This window comes from Bufo gargarizans, chromosome 6 (genome assembly GCF_014858855.1).
Source record: "Bufo gargarizans isolate SCDJY-AF-19 chromosome 6, ASM1485885v1, whole genome shotgun sequence".
Classification (NCBI taxonomy): Eukaryota; Metazoa; Chordata; class Amphibia; order Anura; family Bufonidae; genus Bufo; species Bufo gargarizans.
Window position 1 is genome coordinate 137,718,429 of NC_058085.1, and position 26,594 is coordinate 137,745,022.

Here is a 26,594-nt window from a genome sequence, read left to right on the forward strand (position 1 = left end):
CTCATAAGGCAACAAAGAGCAGGAACAACATTCACAGTAATTGCGATTATTTTTTCGACCTTTTTGTCGATTTAATACTAATCCTCCAAGCTTCACAAGGAACAAAAAGCATTATATGCACTTATATGGTAAAAGAGATCTCCATCTGTACCACAGACTCACAGTGATACCCAGCAGTTGCCCCATTGTGGTTATTTAATTGTTTTTATTTCATTTTATGTGCTTTATTTCATTTTATAGCATAAATGTGTGTTTTATGTTAGAGTGCTCGCCTAACACATTTTCTATTCCAAATTTCTTCCTTTTGAGAGGCAGGGTGTCCTCTCCATTGGGCTGGTAGCACCATACCATAGGTGATAGGGAGTGAACCACCACCACAACTGTTTTTTCAATGTTCCAGGTTTACCTGATGTTTTGCTAGATCTCACAGACTCGAGATGGGAGATACCTCGCTGCTAGATCACACAAATAAGCTATTTTTCAGAGCAAGGCCATGTTTACTTGTTTTGTATGGCTTGTATCATTTTTGTTACACATATAAATGTAATACAAATGCATATACTTTAAGGCTTGTATTAGACCAGCAGATGTCTTGCAGATAGAGCAGTTTTCAACTCGTTAGTGATAAAAAAATGTGCTTATTACATAAAGCAACGTTCGTACTTTTGCTCGTCAACCATTAACTACAAAGTAGTCACTGTATATTACATGTAAAGATGCTTGCTCATGGAGGTGGGCTCCAGGTGGAATTCCTCTATGTGATCTGTAAGCAAGTAGATGCCTCATCATATGAACAGATCTGTGACCGAGGTACCATATTACATCTTGAGAGGCTCGTTCAATTTTGTTCGCATTAACGACATTCGGTACGATATTCGCTCAGTCTACTATAGGCTTAACTAGATGGGTGAATCCTTCAGCAGTTTACTCCAACTGTGTTAAAGAAAGGTCTAGTATCCACTGCAAATCTACATAGATTGGGTTCACAAGTTTCTTTTATGTGGTATATGCATTTATTTCATTTTACATGCACATTGTATTAATAGGCCATATCCACAGTCAACACTAGATTAGGGCTGGTGTCCCCCTCTTCAAAAAGGAGGAGCGAGAATATTCTAGCAGCAGCGTATTCCCATGAGAACAAAGGATCACACATGTAACCACTTCTCCAGACATCCATCTTTGGGGGAAGAGTCCAGACACCCCCATATGCATTAGATAGTCAACATTCATCTAATGTGCAAAAGGAGCCCTTTGTATTTTGTGGAGTTCACCGACAAATCCAATGTGTACAACCAGCTTTACTTAGGAAAATAAATTCCTTTGCTCCTGTACAATGGGTAATGAATGCTGATGTGGCTGCAGAGAGGTTTTTACAACATACAGTTCTTTACTAGGTTTTACGTTCGAGAGAAAAAAAAAACCCACACACTTTACACTGATGAGGACAGTATACTACTACAGAGCGATCTGGATAGATTGGAGGCTTGGGCAGATAAGTGGCAGATGAGGTTTAACACTGACAAATGTAAAGTTATGCACATGGGAAGGAATAATGCAAGTCACCCGTACTTATCAAATGGTAAAACACTTGGTAACACCGACATGGAAAAAGATCTAGGAATTTTAATAAACAGCAAACTAAGCTGCAAAAAACAGTGTCAGGTAGCTGCTGCCAAGGCCAATAAGATAATGGGTTGCATCAAAAGGGGCATAGATGCCCGTGATGAGAACATAGTCCTACCACTTTACAAATCATTAGTCAGACCACACATGGAGTACTGTGTACAGTTCTGGGCTCCAGTGAACAAAGCAGACATAGAGCTGGAGAGGGTCCAGAGGAGGGCAACTAAAGTAATAACCTGAATGGGGGGACTACAGTACCCTGAAAGATTATCAACATTAGGGTTATTCACTTTAGAAAAAAGACGACTGAGGGGAGATCTAATTACTATGTATAAATATATCAGGGGTCAGTACAGAGATCTATCCCGTCATCTATTTATTCCCAGGACGGTGACTGTGACGAGGGGACATCCTCTGCGTCTGGAGGAAAGAAGGTTTGTACACAAACACAGAAGAGGATTCTTTACGGTAAGAGCAGTGAGACTATGGAACTCTCTGCCGGGGGAGGCGATGATGGTGAGTACAATAAAGGAATTCAAGAGGGGCCTGGATGTATTTCTGGAGCGTAATAATATTACAGGCTATAGCTACTAGAGAGATATCGTTGATCCAGGGATTTATTCTGATTGCCTGATTGGAGTCGGGAAGGAATTTTTATTCCCCTAAAGTGAGGAAAATTGGCTTCTACCTCACAGGGTTTTTTTGCCTTCCTCTGGATCAACTTGCAGGATGACAGGCCGAACTGGATGGACAAATGTCTTTTTTCGGCCTTATGTACTATGTTACATAAACCTGCATCCTATCTCAGTATATATTGTGTAATACAATGCGCTTCTTATGCCTGTAAACAGACCAAAAGCAACAACTAGGTTATCTCCATTTGGCAAGATATTGATGGCCACATTTAAATCAGTGCATGCCAAGCAGCAAGATTTTCCCCAAAAGTTTCCACAGACAAAACCATCTTTTCATTGATGCAGTACTGTATTAAGATGGTGCCTCACAGTATACTCACCCACAATGGCGAGGCTCATTTGATGCTGTACGCTCCCGGTCTGGTCTTGCACGCACAGGTTGTAGCTACCGCTGTCTTCCTCGCACAATTGTCGAATCAGCAGGCAGCTCTCAGTCTCTGATGTCCGGACAGAAATTCGAGGGCCATCAACAACCTCATAAATGTGAAGTGCAGGATTAGAAGAGTACAAGACAAGGAGGCTGTTTAGACTTATCTATGAGCTTCCCTAATCTAGCTATACCCAATGTCCTGTGTGTATGTGCGAGAGGAAGGCAGATTAAAAACTTCACACCCCAGTGTCATTTCCCTTGTAGTGCTCTTCACACTTTATATGCAAAGAACATATTTAAAAGCATATAGAATGTCATTTGTATTTATGATATTCCTATATTATATGAAATGCCTACTCAGATACATTTTAATAGACAGTCACGTGAGGCATGCATCTGACCAAGGGGCAGAGCCCGAAACACATTATACGGACATGTAATCACTTTACACTTTTGTATGGTCACTGTTGCTATACAACTTTTTATGTTATAGATTTTGTATTTATTGGATTATATTTTATAATAAGGATACATTTATACAAGAGGAAGCGCTGGTTACAAGTCACCTTTTTACTACTTCGTTGCCAATCCCAGTGTGACTGACCACCCAGATGTGACGGTCGGACATAACCTAGCTAGCAAGCCTCTTTCATCCATGCTGGAACCAGCATACAAGCCTATATAGTTGTGACTGATCGCAATTCTCCAAGGTGAGCATAATTGCTATTTGAACCGGTCTTGTGTATATCGAGTTCCATCCTATGTACTTGTGTGCCACATCTTTTTTCTTTTAGTCTCTTTAGTTTCTTTTAGTCTCAAAAAATAAGTGAGGCATGAAGTTCATATTATTGTCCAAAAGAAAAATCTACAATTTGGAAACAGAATTGTGGAGATCCTTTTTGGAAAACCAAGGGCATGACTTGGTTTTCCAAAACATACCATGATATTCTTGTCTATGGGGTATATACAGTTCTGGAACACCAGACATTACAAATTGACAAGAATGGCGCCATACTAGACCTTAATCTTACGCTACCCCTTCAAAGTTCCTAAGACCCAGTAAAAAAGTCACAAGGGGCCGACCATCAATTTGCCACTGTAGAACTGTACACTGATATATTTGTGTAGTAATATAGTTTTATATAAAATTAATTATTAATCCTGTAATTACAGGGGTCTTACTAGGGGCGGACTGGCCATAGACCCTACAGGGAAATTTCCCGGTAGGCCGATGCCCAAAGCAAAAGCCCTCCTCACAGCCGCACACTGGTACATAACAATCTGATGCTCTCAGTATTAATTATTGCTAGGAGCATCTGATACATATGCACCTGGCTGGCAGGAAGTGCCCTCCAGCATTCAAATGTTGTCCTCAGGATCAGGCACGGGATTCAGCCAGTTCCCTCCAGTTCTCCAGATCCAGTTGTTAAACTTACAACTGGATCGGAGAACCGTGTTATCGGCTGAGTCCCCATCCGGTGCTCTGGCGGTGGCAGGGCAGCTGGAGATGTTGGCTTCCATTGCTTTGTGGTCCGCGAAGCAATGGAAGCCAACATCACCAGCTGCCCTGCCACCGCCAGAGCACCGGATGGGGACTCAGCTGATTGTTTAGCTCCTTAGTTGGGTGGTATGTGTGTGTAGTGTATTTATGTATGTATACCATGTATATGTACATGTGTTGCATATATATGGCGTATGTATATATGTGTTGTGACGCCACATGTCCAACCGTTGAGTAGGGAACCTTTTAAAAATTTGAATCCCACCCCCTGCTCAGGACAATGATAGAGTTGAATGCTGCGGTGGGGGCAGCAGTATTTTTTTTCTGCATTACTGTATTGCTGGCCCCACATATGTATGTTGGCCCTGCCTACTTATAATGGGGTCACTTGTCGCCCTATTGCTGTACAGAGGTAGAACTGAAATGGTCTATGTACTGTAAAAGGCAGACCCTTGTTTTGATCTCAGCCTCTGTACACCACTTCTATCGTGTATAATACCCATCTTATAGGTCTCATGGGTCTACACAGTTTAACAATGCCCTCTTACAGCGGAACCTTTAGGCAAGGATGTAACCATCCTCTGCCGTCACTGACGAGACCTACACTACTATGTCGGAGCTGCTTGAGGAGTTTACCGACATAGGGATACAGTCACTTTCAGTTTCCAGATTAACAACAATGGAGTTTCAATTGGACTCAAGAAGTTTAAGTACAGCAAGACATTTCATATTACAATGGCCTCTCACACAAAGCTGTAAATCACACAATTAACTTTCTGTACCGGTTTCTTGTTCCGCACCCATGAAGCTGCGAGTGGGGGTGTTCCCTGGATTGAACAGCGCAATTCTGCCTTCTCCCCTTTCTTCACTTCTACATGGGAGACTCCATTGAGGATCCTTAGACTATCCCCTGTAAAGATATAGGCATTATTTTTTACTTTTTATATTGATGTTTTTGATCTCTTCCTAGTTATATATGGTGATAGGAATGGAAGATCACCCTAGATATCCCTCCTGGATTGGCCACCACAACAAGGCAGAGAATGAATAGAGAGGAGTCCACATGTGTGGCTTTCTCTGCATTCACTTCTATGGACGATACCTTACCAAATGTGCTTAGTTGTTTGCACAACTCCAATAGAAGTGGACGGAGAGAGCTTTGTACACACAACTGCTCTATTCATTCTGGAAGGAAGTCAAGGACCCTTGTTCTGGAGATAAGTGTGTGTCCAAGAGGGTCAGGAGATCCCAAATTATCAAAATAAGTAGGATGCCCATCTATCAGACATCTCCTATGGATATGCATTAAATACAGTATCTAAGATGGTACTAATAAAAATAAATAAAAATGATACATAAATAAATAATGTGTATACACACACACACACACACTAATTACCACTGGACACAAAAAATAAAATAAAAAAAATAATGCACACTACACAATTACAACTGGGAGAATACCAGAAAGCTGTGGCATCATACAAAAGTTCACACAAACAATTTTGATATTCATTAATGTGTTCGTGAAAGGGTGATCCCATCAAGACAGGGTCTACTAGGGCATATGACCACTTCTATGAGCCACAGTGGATGGGGGCTGTCATTATATTACATATTTGGCCATCCATTTAAATAGCTAGTAAGTAAGGCTACCAGGTATTTTTCCAGGCAAAATGTCTACCAGTGTCAGCCCCTTTAACAATTTAGAATCTTAATATTTTGATAATTGGGGAAAGATAATCTGAGATTAACTGCATTTACACTTCAATTTCTGGATTTTGTGCAGATCTAAATTAAAGTACATTATCATAATGGTAAATCCATAAGGAGATGACAAGATGGGAACTTACCAGATGTGTGAGGTTTTCTCTTTGGAGAAATTTGTTCTAGAACACAAAAATCATAAAAATTAAAACAAACTTTAAAAACTTAATAGAAGAAAACTATAATCAAACAAAAGTAACCAGATACATTCTCAATGTAGTGTGAGCTGAAATCATTCAGCCTATCAACCCTATAGCACCTGTTACAAACATCTTTTCAAAATAATATGTCCATCTTCACCATTATGGGTGGTTTTAGCACATGTGGGCCTCCTTAAAAAAAACAACACACACAACCCGGTTCACATCAGCGTAATGAAATCCAACAGAGGAACAGCTTGTAGAGTTAATCGTATTCAGCATAGCCAGATAATGCCCAGAACTGCCACATCCCCATTGACTACCATTGGATCTTTCCAGTATAACACCAGCTTTTGGCCGGACAAAAAGTTGTGCATGTAGGACTTTTTTGTCCAGCCGATCTCTGGCATTTATCCTTGAAAGGGTCCGAATGGGGGTGTTCCGCCTGTTCCCGGCATTATCCAGTATATACTGTGAACTCCGGCAGGCAGATTTCATAACGCCGATGTTAAATAGAGCCTTAGCTGCCCATTTCAGCCAATTATAGCTCAACTTTCATTTGTTAAATAGCTCTGAAAAAGTGAAAGCAGTGTTAGGGCCAGCTCACAGTTTTTGTTGCCCATTTTGGAGCGTTTCTGCCTCAAAATCAGCTCCAAAAAAACAGCCTTCCATTCCTGTCAATGGGAAGCAGTTTTTTTTTTATGTGTAAGCAGATCTTCAAAAACCTCAAGCTGAAAATTCACCTTTATATTAAAGAAAAAAAACAAAAAAAAAAACAAAAAAAAAAAAAAAATCATCCACGCCAAAAACCACATGAAAGCGTGTTTTTCAAAATTAGTCATGGCCCTCACTGTTCAGCAGTTTTGATTAAGCCAATGGTTCCTATACATAACTTTAGTTTCCTCAATTCTCTCTCACATGTTTAAATCAGATGGGAAAAGCAACATCTCCCCCCCCCCCGCCCCCCCCCCAAAAAAAACAACAACCATTTGCTTCAACTGTACGATCAACTAATATTGTGAAAGGGGGCAAACATGTTAATATTAGTCCTTGGACTGCAACTGATGTAATGGCCCAACCACATAAGGATATTTACTATGTACTTGGTCCATAGACTAAGTGTATGGGTTACTAATATTATACAAAAATTACTCCTCCCATAGAGTGGGGTAGCCAAACAGACTCATACCTACTACTCCCAGTATGTCCCGACAGCTGCAGGGGCCAGTACTCTGAACAGTAAAACATTTTCTTTACTAGTATTTGTATTAACAGAAAGCAAAAATTCCCGTCACTGGAAACAAGGTCTAAAAAGTTCAAAGTCCTAAATAAACAATGTCAGAATGGGCTCCTAGAAATAAAATAGTGTAATGGTTGGCAAAACTAAATTGCCTGTCAGACAGAGGCAGATCTGGGAAACCTGTGATGTCTCCGATTGGGCAGCATGCCACCATCTAATCCAGTCATCAGGAGGACAAAGTACATGATCTAAGGATACATATACAACGTTCATGATGAGAAAGGCAAAGCACAGGTTTGGCTGCAGTGCAATCCGACATGTTGGCTTGCTTCAGCCGACAATAGACTGGAAAACACCTTTATCCCTGGGATGAAATCTGAGCAGTAGTGGTGGATATGTTGGTGGCATTAGCACTCACACTTCTAGGTGACAATCTACAGAGCAAAGCCCAGAACTCTTGCTCATGTAGAAAACTACCTTTACTACATCTGCTGATTCTTTAAGCTCCTCTGTCTTTTGTCCATAGTACCATTAGTTATAACTTGCATACAATGCCTGCAGCAGTCAAGTGTTGCAGGCTGCTGGCTTCTTACCCTTGCTTGTTTAGTATAGAGTATGTTTTGTCTACTCCTGTAAACGGATACCGTACAGAAAACCAAATGTTCTCTATGAACATGCTGGAGTAGAAAGCATTGCTTACTACGAGTCCTAGAATAAATATGCCCCAAAAGGCCATCACCAAGTCACTTCCTCATGCCTGCCAATTTCATGCAAAGAACCCGTTGAAGTTCTCATCTGAAAACTTTTAATACATTATGAAAGGGATTATATACATGTGTGGTGGTATCAGCCAAAAGAATAGTTGGTTGACCATCTCCGTCTTCTGGTGTGTCTCAGCCCAGGTGTTGACAGATTCTAGTAGCAACCAGCAAAACTGTAACCCTGCTTTCACACCTGAGCGTTTCTCAAACGCGCGTTTTTGTCGCGCGTTTTTATGCGCGTTCTTTGTAATAGTAAACGCGCGTTTGACGCGCGTTTGTGTGATTGACTGCAGTGTCCTATGGCCACAAACGCGCGTCAAAACGCCCCAAAGAAGCTCAAGTACTTGTTTGAGCGTCGGGCGTTTTACAGCGCGTTCGTACGCGCTGTAAAACGCCCAGGTGTGAACCATTCCCATAGGGAAGCATTGGTTTTCATGTCTTGAGCGTTTTACAGCGCGTTTGAACGCGCTGTAAAACGCTCAGGTGTGAACTTAGGGTAAATGCAGCTCTTGGCTGTAACTCAACATCAGTAGAAAAAGAAGTAAAATAACTTGCCAAAATGTAAAATGTTGTGTAGGGGGTGAATGACTGCTATAGGTTCACCCAAGGTAGAAGTCAGTATGAGATTCATTGTAATAAAAAATGTATAATCATCTGAGGCTTATGTTGTGTCCCAGGAAATTTCTCAGTATTGGGTTTACATGGGACTATGGATATATTGTATTACTGCATGAGAAGCGTTAATTGTTTTTCACTAGGATGCCACACCATGAAATAATATAATTAACTCCCATAAAAATAAATATTCTGTAATTAAATGAAAACACATCAATCATGCAACACACGAGCGATTGACAGCCCTGGGGGTAGAAATGTTTGTTATTAATAAGACTGATTGCAGATATAAAGTGTAGGACAAGTGTATGAAAACCTGGGAGAGAACGTTTAAGCAGTATCTACAGCACCTGTGGTTCTCCTGAAACTACTACTCTAAGGCTGGGTTCACACCTGAGCGTTTTACAGCGCGTTCCTACGCGCTGTAAAACGCACAACAGGCAAGAACCAATGATTCCCTATGGGAATGGTTCTCACCTGGGCGTTTTACAGCGCGTACGATCGCGCTGTAAAACGCCCGACGCTCAAACAAGTGCTTGAGCTTTTTTTTGGGCGTTTGTCGCGCGTTCCCGCACATAGAAATTCGGGAACGCGCGACAATGTGTGAACGGCAATCTCTGTATGCGCGATTGTAAACGCCCGTACAATCGCGCATACAGAGCGCTCGTTTCCGAACGCTCAGGTGTGAACCCAGCCTAAGTATTCTATAACTGCTGCATGTTGGGCGCTATAGTTTTGCAAAAGCTGGAGAGTCCCAAGTTGTAGATCAAAAGGCTATTTTTTTTCAGCCATACATTAATGTTACTAGCCGTCCCCGTCTAATGATCATCTTTTCCATTACCAGGCTATGTAGAAACTCATTCTATGTATTTCTATGAAGAGCTGAAGATCCTCCATCGCTAATAATCCCATAGGGTCAGTTTTAACAAGAAGCATTCATTACAATCCCTTTTTATGTATATAGAGTATTAGGACATTATTAAATAATAATTTATAGGGCATTATGAAGTTTCTAGACTAATGCCATCTAGGGCTAGGGCAACATGCAAGGTTAAAGGACCCCTCATTAAGAAGGATAGGATTGGCAGATGCTAGTTCTGGAGACCTGATACCTGTACCCACTAGAAAGTTATAGCACGTTCAGTAGATAAGCGATAAAATGTCTATGATAGGAACATTTACAAGATGGATACCAGCAGGGTGCCCCCTGCACTATTAGGGCTCATGCACATGTAGCAGTTTTTTGCAGTACGCAAAACGCAGAACGAAGTTTCTTACCACTATAATGAGCTATGCACATGTATTACTTATAATCCACTTATTTCCAATTTGTCCGGAAAAAAGAAAAATACTAGAGGTAACCCTGTGTGCAACACAGCTGCATGAAACGGGTGGTAAAGTGGACGCTACTAGATCTAAATAGTAAAAGACCATTGAAAAGGGGTACTGTCAGAGTAGAACTGAAAAAAAAAAAAAAAAACACACACACACACACACACACACACACACACACACACAACACCTACATCCTGTCCTGAAGCTGTGTGCTGCCAGGAATTAGTGCGGTACAGGTATCTGGAGAAGAACAAGGAGCGGTGAGTAATACCAGTGCTAGGAGCACCATACTCACCGCTCCCCCCTGGGCCCTGCAAACACGTCTATTGTTCTCTTCCTGGGCCCTTCTTGAGTTCGGGGCCTGTAGCAACCGCTTCCCCTCCTTCCATGGTAGCTACGTCCCTGGGTACTGTAAGTAAGTGAGGGGTTTACTGGTACAGGATAGGTAGGGTCTGTGAATCTAGTTAATTTTACCACCTCAAACCACTGGATGCAATAGGGATTCCTCTGCCTTGAAAATGTTTCCAGTTATCTCTGTCACTCCGTACGACAAAAACAGTAAACCCTTACCTTACTTATAGTAAACTCCACATTTGTTATTCGTACCTTTAGATGGACTATCAACAGCCTCAGAGCTGAAGGAAGCAAACCGAGAAGTGCTGAGGATGCTCTTCTTGTGAGGCGATTCAATTGCTGTAGTAGATGCCCTTTTTCCTTCTCGCTCTCTGTTCTCCCAAACTAAGAGTAGAAATAGGAAAGTCACTTTCCACTAGATTCGGAACAAGGGGTAAACGAAAATCAGGCAGTCTAAATCCATCTTTAGCTAAAGGCTCCTAAGCAGAAAGAAACCGCAGACACAAAGCAATACCTTTTGCAGTTGTGACTTTAACCCTCTCAGTCTGTGTGGTGGTAGCAGTGGGGCAGCTTTCTGGTTCTGATGCCTCTTGCACAGAAGGGAGTGGTCCATCCGTAACCAGGCGTCTGGTAGCTGAAAAACCGCTAGTGGTCAAATCCTAGAACTTCACAGAGTAAAGTACCATGCCTCCAGTCAGGTATAGAGGATTGTCGGACACAAGTATGTATCTCCCCTCACGGGCATGTATGTGCAGCTAACCTGTATACTCTGAAGGAAGGAAATTCTTAAGGGGGGGGGGGGCGTAGTAAGGCAAACATTTATATGGGTGAGTAAAGTGCAAGAGACATAAATTGCTGGTGAGGTCATTGCAGCTATAACAATGAGAAACCATATGAGGTTCCTTCTTGATTCCGGCAGTCATTGTAAAATATGAACACAGTGCAAACAAAAAGTTCAGTTACAGTATAAAAAAAATAAAAAAAATTTGAATAGGTAAGGTTTCATTTCCCCTGTGGGGGCACTGCAGAGAAATGGAACAGTTACTGCCAGGTTTGCCCACAGATTACAAGTGATCACTGGGAGGTCCTAGCAGGTGGATACTCTGAGCTGCAATACCAAACATAACCCATGGACATGGATGGCATTCTTTTTAGAAGAAAGCAACCCCTTTAAACAAGTCCATATTGCCTCTGGAAAATAAGTTGATCTTAAGATTCAGTTGCTTGGACCTCAAGTGGCCAGCTCTAATCGACAGGGGAACTTGGCAAAAAGTGTTCCATTTTCCTGGAGTGCCACTGCAGGAAGTATATTGGTGGGGGTCAAGGTCTAGTGGTTCTCATTGATCACTAGCACAAAAAGGACTGTAGCGCTCCTCGAAATGCTGTGCCCATGTGTCTTTTGAAGATCTTTGGATTTCCAAGCCTGTTGTTGGTATCTCCTATGGACTACATTGCATTTATACCAATCTGAAGATTGCCAGGTTAAAAGACAAAGAGGCACTAGTAGTCAACAGCAGATTACTTTTTTAAAACTTAACATATTTAAAGATACATCCTTCAGTCTAGAAAAAAAATCCTGTAGTACAGGTTTTACAAATTGTAAGTAGTTACCATTGAGAGCTGTGGTAAGGATTGGCACTGGAGACTTTACTCTACGTACACAGAGTTCACCTCCATTTTGAGGGAAGAGCTCAAACATGACTGTCAGGTATTTGTCAGAGGTCTTCACCACTTGGAGGTTACAGGGCATCTTTCCTGAGGTCACATCCATTTCAGACACTGAAGAAGAGACAGTTGGAGGTTAGAACACAGAAAGCTCTTGCAAGCTTATAAGCCTCTTTACCTTGCAGTGTAGAATTGCAAACAGACATTAATTTCCCAGGTAGGGTAAGTCAAGAATGTCAACGAGACGATGTTCTGCTATAAAAGGGAGAACTTATTTCCATTTCACTACATAAATATTTCTTCAAAGAGATGGTCTATTTGCCAGTACAGAAGGCCACTTCATCAATGGCCCTTCCCCTTCCTTCTAGAAGGATCAGCGTTGTCATTGTTTTTCCTTCAGGGTATGTGTACCAGATTTATCAAAAATTCTATGTAGTATGATTTAGCTCATACACTCATGGTGCAAAATACGCAGTAGATCAGGGAAAAATGCCACAACCTCCCAAAATTGGTGCCAGGATCGCACTGGTCTTTTCATTGCTTTTAACCTGTGCATTGGAAAGGTTGAAGGCCACCTGTGAAACCAACATCATAAGTTGACATACTGAAAACCAGCAACGCAAGTCCATTTCCACAGCGTGTGAATGAGATGTTTGAACTCTCATCCACTTTGCTTGTGCTGTGGATTTTCCAACATGAAATTCCAAAGCATTTATGGCCATACCCTTTAGGCCTCTTTCATACGGGCGAGATTTCCGCGTGGGTGCGATGCGCGAGGTGAAAGCATTGCACCCGCACTGAATCCGGACCCATTCATTTCTATGGGGCTGTGCAGATAAGCAGCGTTTTTCATGCATCACTTGTGCGTTGTGCGAGAATCGCAGCATGCTCCTCTTTGCGTGGAAAACGCACAACGCAGGCCCCATAGAAGTGAATGGGGCTGCGTGAAAATCGCAAGCAAGTGCGGATGCGGTGCGATTTTCACACACGGTTGCTAGGAGACAATCGGGATGGGGACCTGAACATAATTATTTTCCCTTACAACATGGTTATAAGGGAAAATAATAGCATTCTTAATACAAAATGCATAGTACAACAGGGCTGGAGGGGTTAAAAAAAATAATAATTTAACTCCCCTTAATCCACTTGTTCGTGCAGCCCGGCTTCTCTTCTGTCTTCTTTTGAGGAAAAGGACCTGTGGTGAGGGCGCTGTGCTCACCACATGGTCCATCACATGATCTTTTTTACCATGGCGATGGATCGTGTGACGGACCATGTGATGAGCGTAGTTACATCACCACAGGTCCCTTTCCTACTGCACAGCAAAGATGAAGACAGAAGAGAAGCCGGTCTGCGCGAACAAGTGGCTTAAGGGGAGTTAAATTATTTTTTAATTTTTTTTAACCCCTCCAGCCCTATGCATTCTGTATTAAGAATGTATTATTTTCCCTTACAACATGGTTATAAGGGAAAATAATAGCAATCTACACAACACCTAACCCAAACTTCTGTGAAGAAGTCAGGGTCTGGGTACCAAACATGTCGATTTTTCTCACCCGTGTGCAAAACGCATTACAATGTTTTGCACTTGCGTGGAAAAATCACGCATTTTCCCGCGACGCACCCGCATCTTATCCGGGCCAAAAACATGATGCCCGTGTGAAAGAGGCCTTATAGTTTAGGTTTCTGGCATACCCAAGAAAGAGAAGAAGCCAATCTTTTTCTCGCTCCTCCATGTCACAGTTGGAACTATTCTCTTGTTTTCCAGTTTACTAATATGGCCGACAGATCGCCACTTCCTTTCCCAGAAACTGAAGGCAGCAGAGTTCTGGAGCTAAACAGATACGATTTACTAGAGAGGCTGTACAAAAGGATTAAGGATCAGGACAATGATTGGGAACATTCCTGATGGCTGCTCTGCGTAAATGTGCGCCGATCACCCGATAAATAGACAACTGCTTGTTTGTTGCTTGGTGCTATCTTTCATGCATCACCAAAAATTGCCATTTTTTGGCAGCCCATAGACCTGTGTAAACAAGAATGCGCTGCCAACATACAATAGAACTATATGAGGATGAAGGATCATAGTATGAATCATTCATACCCATACAGAAGGTATTGGTGCTGCATGTAAAAGCAACAAGTGGGAAACGACTGAAACTGAACTTCCTCATTTCCAATCACTGTCTGCTCCATAGGAACTACAGCTATAGAAGCCTTGGTTTCTTCACAGAGACTAGAGCTTTGATATAGAAGCAACACCTATCCCTTGGTTTAACTTTATGGACTTATGTCTTTTTTCAACCGTATTAACTACGTAACAGCTTCTTCAATCTCCACACGGGGAAGCTGTTGAAGCCCACAATTGAACACTGCATCTGATGAGTTAAATGTCAGCGATCAGCGTTATTGCCAATCGCAGACATCAGCACTATGCAGAAACCCGCAGATATAGCACCCACTGCTCTTGCAAGCAGGCACCAATTTTAAAGACTGGACTTCCACCACACATGTTTGGCAGAGGTCCTGAATGGGTTATAGCAACGAAATCTACAGAACTATATAAAAAATATATAATAATAATAATAATAAAAAAAAATAATGTCAGGTTTTGTTAACAAAAAGCACCACACTTGTCCATGACTTCTGTCCGGCATTGCAGGTCAACCATGTTCAAGAAAATAGGGATAAGCTGCAATACCGGACCCAACCCACGGACAAGAGTTCTGCTCTTTCTTGAATGAAGTAGTCACGTTTTCTAATTTCGGTACAAAATTTCTAAATCACTGATGCAGGAAGAAATCCAGTACCTTTTTCAGGATCCTCTGCAGTCTTTACTACATCGCGCTCCCAATTCTTTTCCAGTTTCATGTGCAGTTCTCCAGGTAAAACCCTTCTTTTAGATTTCTCTGCAGACCCACAAAAAATGTCTATACCAAAACAATTATAAAAAATAAAATATGATAACATTACAAAGATAAAACCTGGAGAAAAATAATCTTGTTAGGGAGTGCAGTACATAATGTATCCATCTATCTATACAGGTGTGTTAGAGCCTTAGTTAAAGACTTAGGCCTCTTTCACACGAGCGTGTCTGGATAAGGTCCATATGCGTTGCGGCAAACCCGCGCGAGTAGGTACCCAATTGCAGTCAGTTTTGACTGAGATTGCGTTCCGTTCAGTTTTTAACGCATGGGTGCAATGCGTTTTGCACGCGTGTGATAAAAAAAAAAAAAAAAAAAAAAAAAAAACCTGACTGTGGTACCCAGACCCGAACTTCTTCACAGAAGTTCAGGTTTGGGTTCAAGGTTGTGTAGATTGGTTATAAGGGAAAATAATAGCATTCTGAATACAGAATGCTAAGTAAAATAGGGCCGGATGGGTTAAAAAAAAAACAAAAAAAAAAACAAATTTAAAACTCACCTTAATCCACTTGTTCGCGCAGCCGACATCTCTTCTGTCTTCTTCTTTGAGGAATAGGACCTTTGATGACGTCCCTGCACTCATCACATGATCCATCACTATGGTGATGGACCATGTGATGAGCGTAGTGACGTCAAAGATCGTTTTCCTCACAGACGAAGACAGAAGAGATGTCGGCTGCGCGAACAAGTGGATTAAGGAGAGTTTATATATATATATATATATATATATATATATATATATATATATATATATATATATATATATATATATATATTTTTTTTTTAACCCCTCCAGCCCTATTGTACTATGCATTCTGTATTCAGAATGCTATTATTTTCCCTTATAACCATGTTATAAGGGGAAATAATAAAGATCGGGTCCCCATCCCGATAATCTCCTAGCAACCATGCATGAAAATCGCACCGCATCCGCACTTGCTTGCGATTTTCACGCAGCACCATTCACTTCTATGGGGCCTGCGTTGCGTCAAAAACACACAAAATAGAGCTTGCTGCGATTTTCACGCAACGCACAAGTGATGCGTGAAAATCACCGCTCATGTGCACAGCCACATAGAAACGAATGGGTCCGGACTCAGTGCGGGTGCAATGCGTTCAACTCATGAATTGCACCCGCACAGAAAACTCGCCCATGTGAAAGGGCCTTAGGCCTCCTGCACACGACCGTGTGGCTTTTTCAGTGTTTTGCGGTCCGTGTTTCCTGGATCTGTTGTTCCGTTTTGTGTTTCCGTATAGCATATACAACAATTACATTGAGAAAATTGGGCTGGGCATAACATTTTCAATAGATGGTTCCACAAAAAAACTGAACGGATACGGAAGATATACGGATGCATTTCTGTATGTGTTCCGTTTCTTTTTTTTTTTTTGCGGACCCATTGACTCTTGAATGGAGCCATGGAACGTGATTTGCGGGCAATAATAGGACATGTTCTATCTTTGAACGGAAAAACGGAAATGGAATGCATACGGAGTACATTCCGTTTTTTGCGGAACCATTGAAATGAATAGTTCCGTATACAGAACGGAAAAAAAAGGCCTGTAAACGGAAAAAAAAAAAGAAGTTTGTATGAAAGAGGCTTTAGTTTGATTATAGCAAATTACATTAAGAGGCACCAACTGAGCAGTAGTATTTTTAGGACCAGTTTTGGAGCGAGAGGAAATTAGCTCAGTGAGAGGAGACACTGTTCTATTGAATCCAGTAGTATTGGTCCATATGACAATGAATTAATGAGAACATAAGACTCCAATAACACAATCAGCCAGGACCAGCTTCAAGAGGGTCATGTAATGGCCCCGTCAAAGTTTAGTTCTATAAAAGAGCTGTGGAATGTCATAAAAGGTTGAGAACTGGTAGTAAAATGAATGTTAAAGGGGTTGTCTCACTTCAGCAAGTGGCATTTATCATGTAGAGGACGTTAATAAAAGCCACTTATTAATGTATTGTGATTGTCCATATTGCTTCTTTCGCTGGCTGGATGCATTTTTCCCATCATATTATACACTGCTCATTTCCATGGTTATGACCACCCTGTAATCCATCAGTGGTGGTCGTGCTTGCACACTATAGGAAAAAATGTCGGCCTCTCTGGTGACCGTGGGAGTGCACATAGACTGGTGCTTTTTCCTATTGTGTGCAAGCACGACCACCACTGATGGATTGCAGGGTGGTCGTAACCATGGAAACGAGCAGTGTATAATATGATGGAAAAATGAATACAGCCAGCGAAGGAAGCTATATGGACAATCACAATACATTAATTGGCGGCTTGTATTAACTCTACATAATAAATTCTGTTTGCCGACAACCCCTTTAAATGCATGACCTTTAGGCTCCATGACAGTGGAGTTTATGTGGATTTCACTTTGTGTTACAAAATCCACATGTAACAGACCTGCCTTAGATCTCAACCTTTGCATTGCAAAGGATGAAACCTGCGCCCGAAAACCCACATAAACAATTAACATGCTGTGGATTTCGAAAACACTGGGGCAGGTTTACTACTAAAACTGTGTGGTGCCGTTTGCACCAAAACAACTGGCGTGCATGTTTTCATCAGATTTACTAACCATTTTATGTACTTTTCTACCTAGTCTGCTAAAAAGAAGGCATAGTCTAAATGTAACCCCTGCATATGAGCAGTGTATAATGTGACTGAAAAACGAAGGAGGCAATATTCACTACATCAGCAAGTATCTTGTATTAAACTTTCTCTACATGGTAAATGCAATTTCCCGGAGTGAGACAACCCCTTTAATCTATACCTACAACATGTAATGTAGGGCCTGAGAGGGTGGTTGGAGTATGACACCAACTACAAAAACCCTGCATCATGTACTGCCTCCCTCTAGCTTTTCTTAAAACTACATTTTTTTCGTTCATTTTGGTGGTCCTTATAATGCCAACTCACCAGCAGAAAAATATGATTATTCCCAGCTCAATTATACCCAGACAATGAACCACATCATTTGATCCCAAACTATGGTAGGTCCACCAATCAGAACTTTGCTCTCCTTGTGAACATGAGGTCAGTCTCTCCTGTGTGGCTGACTTCCTGTGAACTACAGCAATACCTCAGCCAATACACCTATAGACATAGGGTTATAGCACATGCGTGGAGCATAAACCACGATACACCAAAAAAGTAACCATGCATTAGTAAATAGTAGAAAGTATACACTTTATCTATTGCAAACATCACATAATATAATGACATCAATGTGGTTAAAGCGGATCCTAAGCAGCAGCACATGGAAGGTCATGCACCAAAACAGTAGTACATACATAACTACTAAACATTGTAGCTCCACACAACCGACCAAAAGGACATCAATAGAACTAAGGTCCATTAGACAATGTCCCATGCAGTAATAAGACTGCAAAAGTGCAAGGTGGATAAAACGTCTAAGTATGTAGTACCGACCGCGAGGTGGTGCAGCTTCCAATGACTTAGGATCCACTTTTAACCGCATTGATGTTATTATATTATGTGATGTTTGCAGTAAATAAAGAGTGTATATTTTCTACTAATTACTAATGCGTGGTTACTTTATTTGGGCAGCGAGGAATACCTCAGCATCTATCAAATCCTTTGTGGCAGCTCTCAGACACTTGCTTCTTCCACCAAGCTCCACTTTTTTTTGTTCTTCTAATCTTCTGTAGGCAAATAACGAGGAGAGCAATGATATAGTAGGCAAGTCCTCACAGTTAGGCCTCACGAACACGAATGGTGTGTTTTGCAGTCCGCAAATCGCGGATCCGCAAAACACGGATGGTGTCCGCTCCACAATTTGCGGAACGTCACGGACAGGCTTCAATATAAATGCCTATTCTTGTCCGCAAAGCGCGGACAAGAATAGGACAGGTTATATTTTTTTTAGCGGGGCCACAGAATGGAGCAACAGATGCGGACAGCACACGGAGTGCTGTCCGCATCTTTTGCAGCCCCATTGAAATTAATGGGTCTGCATCCGAGCCGCCAAAACGGCGGTTCGGATGCAGACCACAACAACGGGCGTGTGCATGAGGCCTTATGCCAATTTCACTTTGGTGTTCAGTTTGGGAAACATGCTCCATGTTAGGGTCACATTTCCTACACTGTACACTGCTCCATTGACTTGAGCTCAAAGCATCGTAATGACTTAGGTCCCACTGTGCCGTATTCACATAATGCTGTGGTTACAGTATAGGTTGCACAGAGCAGGCATTAGCATTCTGGGAGTTCAAGTCAAAGTAGTAGTGTTTCAGCCAGAAAATATGCTCATCACATGGAGCATGTTTCCTGGACCGGTCCGAACATGCTAGTGTGAAATTAACCCATGTGTGCATAGTCTCAAATGTATCCTACTTGTAAGAGCTGATAGAGGGAAACCCATCACAAGCAGGATGCAGAGCAGAGCAGAGCAGTGTGAAGCAGCATTACACAATAATACACAGACTCAACAGTAGGACAGAAGTTCTGTCAATGGGCACTTACCAGTAAATAATGACCAAGTGCCACTGCTGCACCTAGATAGACATGACCATATTTTGGTGCAGATGGGATATAAACTGTCCGCATCCCTATGCCCGTTCCTCAGGAAAGATGGCGCATGTCCTATTCTTGTTTGTTTTGCAGAGATGAATTAACATTACAATGGGTCTGGCGAAATCCCCCTACCCCCAAACAAAACGGTTTCAACACAGACATCATCCGTATTTTTCTGCGAATCACAAAATAAATACGATAGTGTGAATTCACCCTAAGGGCGGTGTGACGGAACTCTGCAACCTCAGTTTCTGAAGAGCTAGCGGCATGATGGGAAACGTAACGTAGGCTGCATTGGGGAACCACATAAGAGGGGAAAAAAAAAAAAAAAAAAAAAAGAGCCAAGATGACAGACAGCTCAGAAATGGTTCCTCAAGGGTCACCGGTAGACACAATCACACAAGGCATACACAAATGCATCGTACTTTATTCACTTTCATTTCAAGCTGTCCATTACAAAAGCCTGCAATTTCAACAACACATAGGCCAGTAAGTGTAAGATCGTTTGAAACATTTTAATTTGTTTTTCTGTGCTAATTTATAGAGTGACTTTTGTTTCCCTTTGCAAGACATGGAATGTTGCCCACTTCAAAGGGATTTCAGATTCACATGCTAATAGAACTTCCTTCAAACATTTTTTCCCCTTTAGTCAAAATGGACTTTAAAGGAAAAATTTCCTGACATTCCTTATCAGGATTTCACACCAAGATCTGAATCACAAAACTAAGGAACCCAAAATAAACAGTACAAATCATTACCTCCAAGTGCATTTAAGCTAAGGCCACTTTCCCACTAGCGTTTTCCCTTTCCGCTATTGAGATTCGTCATAGGATCTCAATAGCGGATAAAAACACTTGAGTTTGTCCCCATTTGTTGTCAATGGGACAAAATGGAATGTTCCAGAATGCATTCCGTTCCGTTTAGTCGCGCTCCCATCGCGGACAGAATAACCCTGCAAGCAGCGTTTTTCTGTCCGCAATGTGGTGCAGAGCAAGATGGATCCGTCCTGACACACAGTGTAAGTCAATGGGGATGGATCCGTTTTCTCTGACACAAAAGAAAACTGATCCGTCCCCATTGACTTTCAATGGTGTTCATGACTGATCCGTCATGGCTATAGAAGACATAATACAATCGGATCCGTTCATGACGGATGCATGCGGTTGTATTATTGTAACAGAAGCGTTTTGGCAGATCCATGATGGATCCGCAAAAAAATGCTAATGTGAAAGTAGCCTAAGCCGCCAGTTACTATTAAAGGAGTAATCCCTTATTCCACCTTTATGGCCTAATTCATAGTCCCACCTACCAGCCCCACCCATTTCCATAGCAAATCTAGAAGTGAATAGAAGTTTCTGCCACTTCTACATTTCTCTGCTTTTAACAGAATACCCAACATTCTCAACATAATGGCATACGGATAGGTCATAGGAGAAGAGCAAAGTTCTTGAAGATTCAGTTCGGCTGTTTCACCCAAAAAATAAATAATAATTAAAAAAAAAAAAAAAAAAAAAAAAAAAATTCCCTTCATGGCGATTTAGAAACATGCTTCTTGACTAACTTTGTAAGTAGTGGGTGCAATGACCAGTCATTGTAATCTTCAGATGCCGTGTTAATCGCCGATTGCAGCATCTAACATCAAGACCTAAAATAAAAATAAATAAAAAATCCAAAAATAAAAATCATACTTACCTCATCCATTTGATCGTGAAGAGCGCACCAGCGCCATCTTGATTTAAGATGTAGCACAAAATCTCACCTGGTGATTTCACCGCGCGGTCTTCAATTTTTTACTCCATTTCAGGGGTTACCATGAAGCACAAGGAATTTTGGCTTCGTGGTAAATAGAATTTTCCCTGAAATTCGGATTGAAGTCCACTTTGCACACTTCGATTAGCTCAACAGTAATCATAAATATCTGAGATTGGAATGCCCCTTTAAGTTGGCTATACACAAGATACATCAGATTCAGATTCCTGTTGACACTAGTCCTTGAAAGGAGACCTTCAAGCCAGGACAAACCTGTTAAACTGGTCAGAATCCAACATAGGGGTTTTCTGAGGAAAAAAATAAATAAAAAAACACATAGATGGCCTAGACCCCTAGGATATGCCATGAAATATGTGATTGGCGGAGGACAACCTGCGGGACCCACATCAATCAGGAGGACAAGGATGCAGAGAAACTCTAGTGTGTGCCATGGTCTCAGCATTGTTTCTCCAGGCCTGTACACGCAGCCATGTGTGGATAACCCAATGTGTACAGTGGCACATCGCATCACTCTGATGTACACCTTGGAGGCTGCAATAAAAAACAAAGAAAAGAAAACATCTGCCCACATTTCCTAATAACAGCCAAGCTTGGAGGGCGAGAGGCTTCACGTAGGTGGTACACTTGGCTCCATGAACAACTCAGAAAATTAAGGTTTAGTGCAATTAGGCAGCTCTAAATCATGGATGTCCTAGGATCTATGTTTTTAAAGATTGGGTATAGTAGAGGATACCGGGGGTTCCTTGGAGGGTTCTTTTGCCCAATTTCTTTATCTGCAAATCAATAGCTATCTTCCACATGAAGTGTCCACATTTCTATCACTAAATAACAGATTACAGTAAAATTCCTGAGGAATCTAAAAGGAACAGCAGGAAGCCCCTTAATTACATGTCTCTCAAATGGCGCGGCAGCCTCATGTCAAACTGGTTCTTGTTGCTTCATCATAAAATAGTCACCAGTGTTCGACACATAATAAACGGAAACCATGTAGTAATAAGGTATAGTTTCTGCTGTTTATGTAGGGCCATTATAGATTCTGCAGATTACATGGAAACATAGAATGTGTCGGCAGATAAGAACCATTTGGCCCATCTAGTCTACCCAATACACTGAATACTATGGACAGCCCCTGGCCCTATCTTATATGAAGAATGGCCTTATGCCTATCCCATGCATGCTTAAACTCCTTCACTGTATTTGCAGCTACCACTTCTGCAGGAAGGCTATTCCATGCATCCACTACCCTCTCAGTAAAGGAATACTTCCTGATATTACTTTTAAACCTTTGCCCCTCTAATTTAAAACGATGTCCTCGTAGCAGTTTTTCTTCTTTTAAATATTCTCTCCTCTTTTACCTTGTTGATTCCCTTTATGTATTTAAAAGTTTCTATCATATCCCCTCTGTCTCGTCTTTCTTCCAAGCTGTACATGTTAAGGTCCTTTAATCTTTCCTGGTAAGTTTTATCCTGCAATCCATGTACTAGTTTAGTAGCTCTTCTCTGAACTCTCTCCAAAGTATCAATATCCATCTGGAGATATGGTCTCCAGTACTGAGCACAATACTCCAAATGAGGTCCACAGCTCCTACATTCTGGCTTATGTGTTTAGAGGGTTACAGGGTGCAAACCCTGTGTAGCCCGCTTCTGCAGTCATGTACAGTACAATTGTTTTCCGCTCTACCCTTCATCTTGCCATTCTACAGAAAAGAGGAAGAGGAAGCAGATAAAAGTGTAACAGAATATTTCAGCATCAGACTACACTTGATTTGTTTGTAGTCTGTAACCACGGAGACACAAGTCTGCATAGATTTTGTAAACACAAAAGAGCAGGGGATTTAACCACTTAAGGACCACAGGTTTATACCCCCCTAGTGACCAGGCCCTTTTTTACAAATCGGCACTCCACAACTTTAGCGGTTTATTGCTCGGTCATGCAACTTACCACCCAAATGAATTTTACCTCCTTTTCTTCTCACTAATAGAGCTTTCATTTGGTGGTATTTCATTGCTGCTGACATTTTTACTTTTTTTGTTATTAATCGAAATTTAACGATTTTTTTGCAAAAAAATGACATTTTTCACTTTCAGTTGTAAAATTTTGCAAAAAAAACAACATCCATATATCCATTTTTCACTAAATTTATTGTTCTACATGTCTTTGATAAAAAAAAAAATGTTTGGGTAAAAAAAAATGGTTTGGGTCAAAGTTATAGCGTTTACAAACTATGGTACAAAAATGTGAATTTCCGCTTTTTGAAACAGCTCTGACTTTCTGAGCACCTGTCATGTTTCCTGAGGTTCTACAATGCCCAAACAGTAGAAAAACCCCACAAATGACCCCATTTCGGAAAGTAGACACCCTAAGTTATTCGCTGATGGGCATAGTGAGTTCATAGAACTTTTTATTTTTTGTCACAAGTTAGCAGAAAATGCTGAATTTTTTTTTAAATTTTTTTTTTTCTTACTATGTCTCATATTCCACTAACTTGCGACAAAAAATAAAAAATTCTAGGAACTCGCCATGCCCCTCACGGAATACCTTGGGGTGTCTTCTTTCCAAAATGGGGTCACTTGTGGCGTAGTTATGCTGCCCTGGCAATTTAGGGGCCCAAATGTGTGAGAAGTACTTTGCAATCAAAATGTGTAAAAAATGGCCTGCGAAATCCGAAAGGTGCACTTTGGAATATGTGCCCCTTTGCCCACCTTGGCTGCAAAAAAGTGTCACACATCTGGTATCAACGTACTCAGGAGAAGTTGGGGAATGTGTTTTGTGGTGTCATTTTACATATACCCATGCTGGGTGAGAGAAATATCTTGGCAAAAGACAACTTTTCCCATTTGTTTTATACAAAGTTGGCATTTGACCAATATATTTATCTCACCCAGCATGGGTATATGTAAAATGACACCCCAAAACACATTCCCCAACTTCTCCTGAGTACGGCGATACCAGATGTGTGACACTTTTTTGCAGCCAAGGTGGGCAAAGGGGCACATATTCCAAAGTGCACCTTTCGGATTTCGCAGGCCATTTTTTACACATTTTGATTGCAAAGTACTTCTCACACATTTGGGCCCCTAAATTGCCAGGGCAGCATAACTACGCCACAAGTGACCCCATTTTGGAAAGAAGACACCCCAAGGTATTCCGTGAGGGGCACGGCGAGTTCCTAGAATTTTTTATTTTTTGTCACAAGTTAGCGGAAAATGATGATTTTTTTCTTTTTTTCTTTTTTTTCTTTCAAAGTCTCATATTCCACTAACTTGCGACAAAAAATAAAAAATTCTAGGAACTCGCCATGCCCCTCACAGAATACCTTGGGGTGTCTTCTTTCCAAAATGGGGTCACTTGTGGCGTAGTTATACTGCCCTGGCAATTTAGGGGCCCAAATGTGTGAGAAGTACTTTGCAATCAAAATCTGTAAAAAATGACCGGTGAAATCCGAAAGGTGCACTTTGGAATGTGTGCCCCTTTGCCCACCTTGGCTGCAAAAAAGTGTCACACATCTGGTATCAACGTACTCAGGAGAAGTTGGGGAATGTGTTTTGTGGTGTCATTTTACATATACCCATGCTGGGTGAGAGAAATATCTTGGCAAAAGACAACTTTTCCCATTTGTTTTATACAAAGTTGGCATTTGACCAATATATTTATCTCACCCAGCATGGGTATATGTAAAATGACACCCCAAAACACATTCCCCAACTTCTCCTGAGTACGGCGATACCAGATGTGTGACACTTTTTTGCAGCCTAGATGCGCAAAGCGGCCCAAATTCCTTTTAGGAGGGCATTTTTAGACATTTGGATCCCAGACTTCTTCTGGCTCTTTAGGGCCCCTAAAAAGCCAGGGCAGTATAAATACCCCACATGTGACCCCACTTTGGAAAGAAGACACCCCAAGGTATTCAATGAGGGGCCTGGCGAGTTCATCGAAATTTTTTTTTGGGCATAATTTAGCAAAAATTATTTTTTTTTTGTTTTTTTTCTCACAAAGTGTCACTTTCCGCTAACTTAGGACAAAAATTTAAATCTTTCATGGACTCAATATGCCCCTCAGCAAATACCTTGGGGTGTCTTCTTTCCAAAATTGGGTCATTTGTGGGGTGTTTGTACTGCCCTGGCATTTGAGGGTCTCCGCAATCATTACATGTATGGCCAGCATTAGGAGTTTCTGCTATTCTCCTTATATTGAGCATACAGGTAATGAGATTTTTTTTTCCGTTCAGCCTCTGGGCTGAAAGAAAAAAATGAACGGCACAGATTTCTTCATTCGCATCGATCAATGTGGATGAAAAAATCTCTGCCCAAAAAAAAAAAAGGAGGGGAAAGGCGTCTGCCAGGACATAGGAGCTCCGCCCTACATCCATACCCACTTAGCTCGTATGCCCTGGCAAACCCGATTTCTCCATTCACATCAATCGATGTGGATGAATAAATCATTGCCGGGATTATTTTTTTTTTTACATACAAAGTGTTTGCCAAAGCATAGGAACGCCGCCTCCTCCTCAGCTCGTATGCCTCGGCAAACGTATCTGTTACTGCAGAGTAGAAATCTCGTCTTGCAGCGCCGCATACACCGACTTGCGTGTAATCTGACAGCAGCGCAATGCTTCTGTCAGAATGCACATCAGTGCTGCAGCTGCTTGATCGCTTGGTCCACCTGGAAGGTAAAAAAACAAAAAAACAAAAAAGAAAAAACCAGGCCGCAACGCAATAATTTTATTAACATTAACTTTAGAGAACATTAACTTTTCTAAACTTCTGAAACAGAACAATAACTTTTTTGCTTACCGGTGATTTTTTTTTTTTTTTTTTTTTTTTTTTTTTTTAACCTTTATTGGACAAACCTCTCCTTCCCCATGGGACAATGTGCAAAGCGCAAATCGCCCAAACATGTGGCGAAGTGCATTATGCACTTTGTCCCAGGTGAAAGGAGAGGTTTGTGGCAGCTCTGTGTGAAAGGGGCCTAAGACCCCTATGTGCCTGTCCTGTGTACGCAATCCCTATGCTAATAGTGTACCTGAGTGTGGAACTTGCGGAAACACTCCCCTATGCATAGGGCAGGCTGGTCAGGACAGTCAGGACAAAAAAAGGTGGTGTCACGCCTTATTCCACCCCTGCTACAGACACGACATCTTTTTCTTGTGGAACGTTGAGTTGGGGTACCAGGATAGACAGACGGGAAGTGTCTGCCATGTAGCCGGCTCACTACATCAGGGCCTTGGGGCACGGACCCTCCTGGATACAGGATTTCCGAAATGATCTCTTCCTGGAATTTT

The 26,594-nt window shown here is 41.5% G+C and overlaps 1 protein-coding gene across 3 annotated transcripts in view; it reads right to left on the reverse strand.

Annotated features, from left to right (window-relative positions):
• Positions 1-26,594, reverse strand: part of LOC122940368 (myosin light chain kinase, smooth muscle-like) — a 62,638-nt gene that overhangs the window by 30,219 nt on the left and 5,825 nt on the right. For 2 of the 3 annotated variants that reach the window (XM_044297007.1, XM_044297005.1), the window contains exons 2-8: positions 14,880-14,999; positions 12,016-12,183; positions 10,919-11,038; positions 10,657-10,788; positions 6,046-6,081; positions 4,975-5,102; positions 2,642-2,795 (exon numbers count right to left, since the gene is read on the reverse strand). In XM_044297007.1, coding sequence (XP_044152942.1) covers positions 2,642-2,795; positions 4,975-5,102; positions 6,046-6,081; positions 10,657-10,788; positions 10,919-11,038; positions 12,016-12,183; positions 14,880-14,999 — 858 coding nt within the window. Of the gene's footprint in view, positions 1-2,641; positions 2,796-4,974; positions 5,103-6,045; positions 6,082-10,656; positions 10,789-10,918; positions 11,039-12,015; positions 12,184-14,879; positions 15,000-19,492; positions 19,614-26,594 lie in introns of those variants that run through there. The other variant, XM_044297006.1, reaches the window with a different exon arrangement.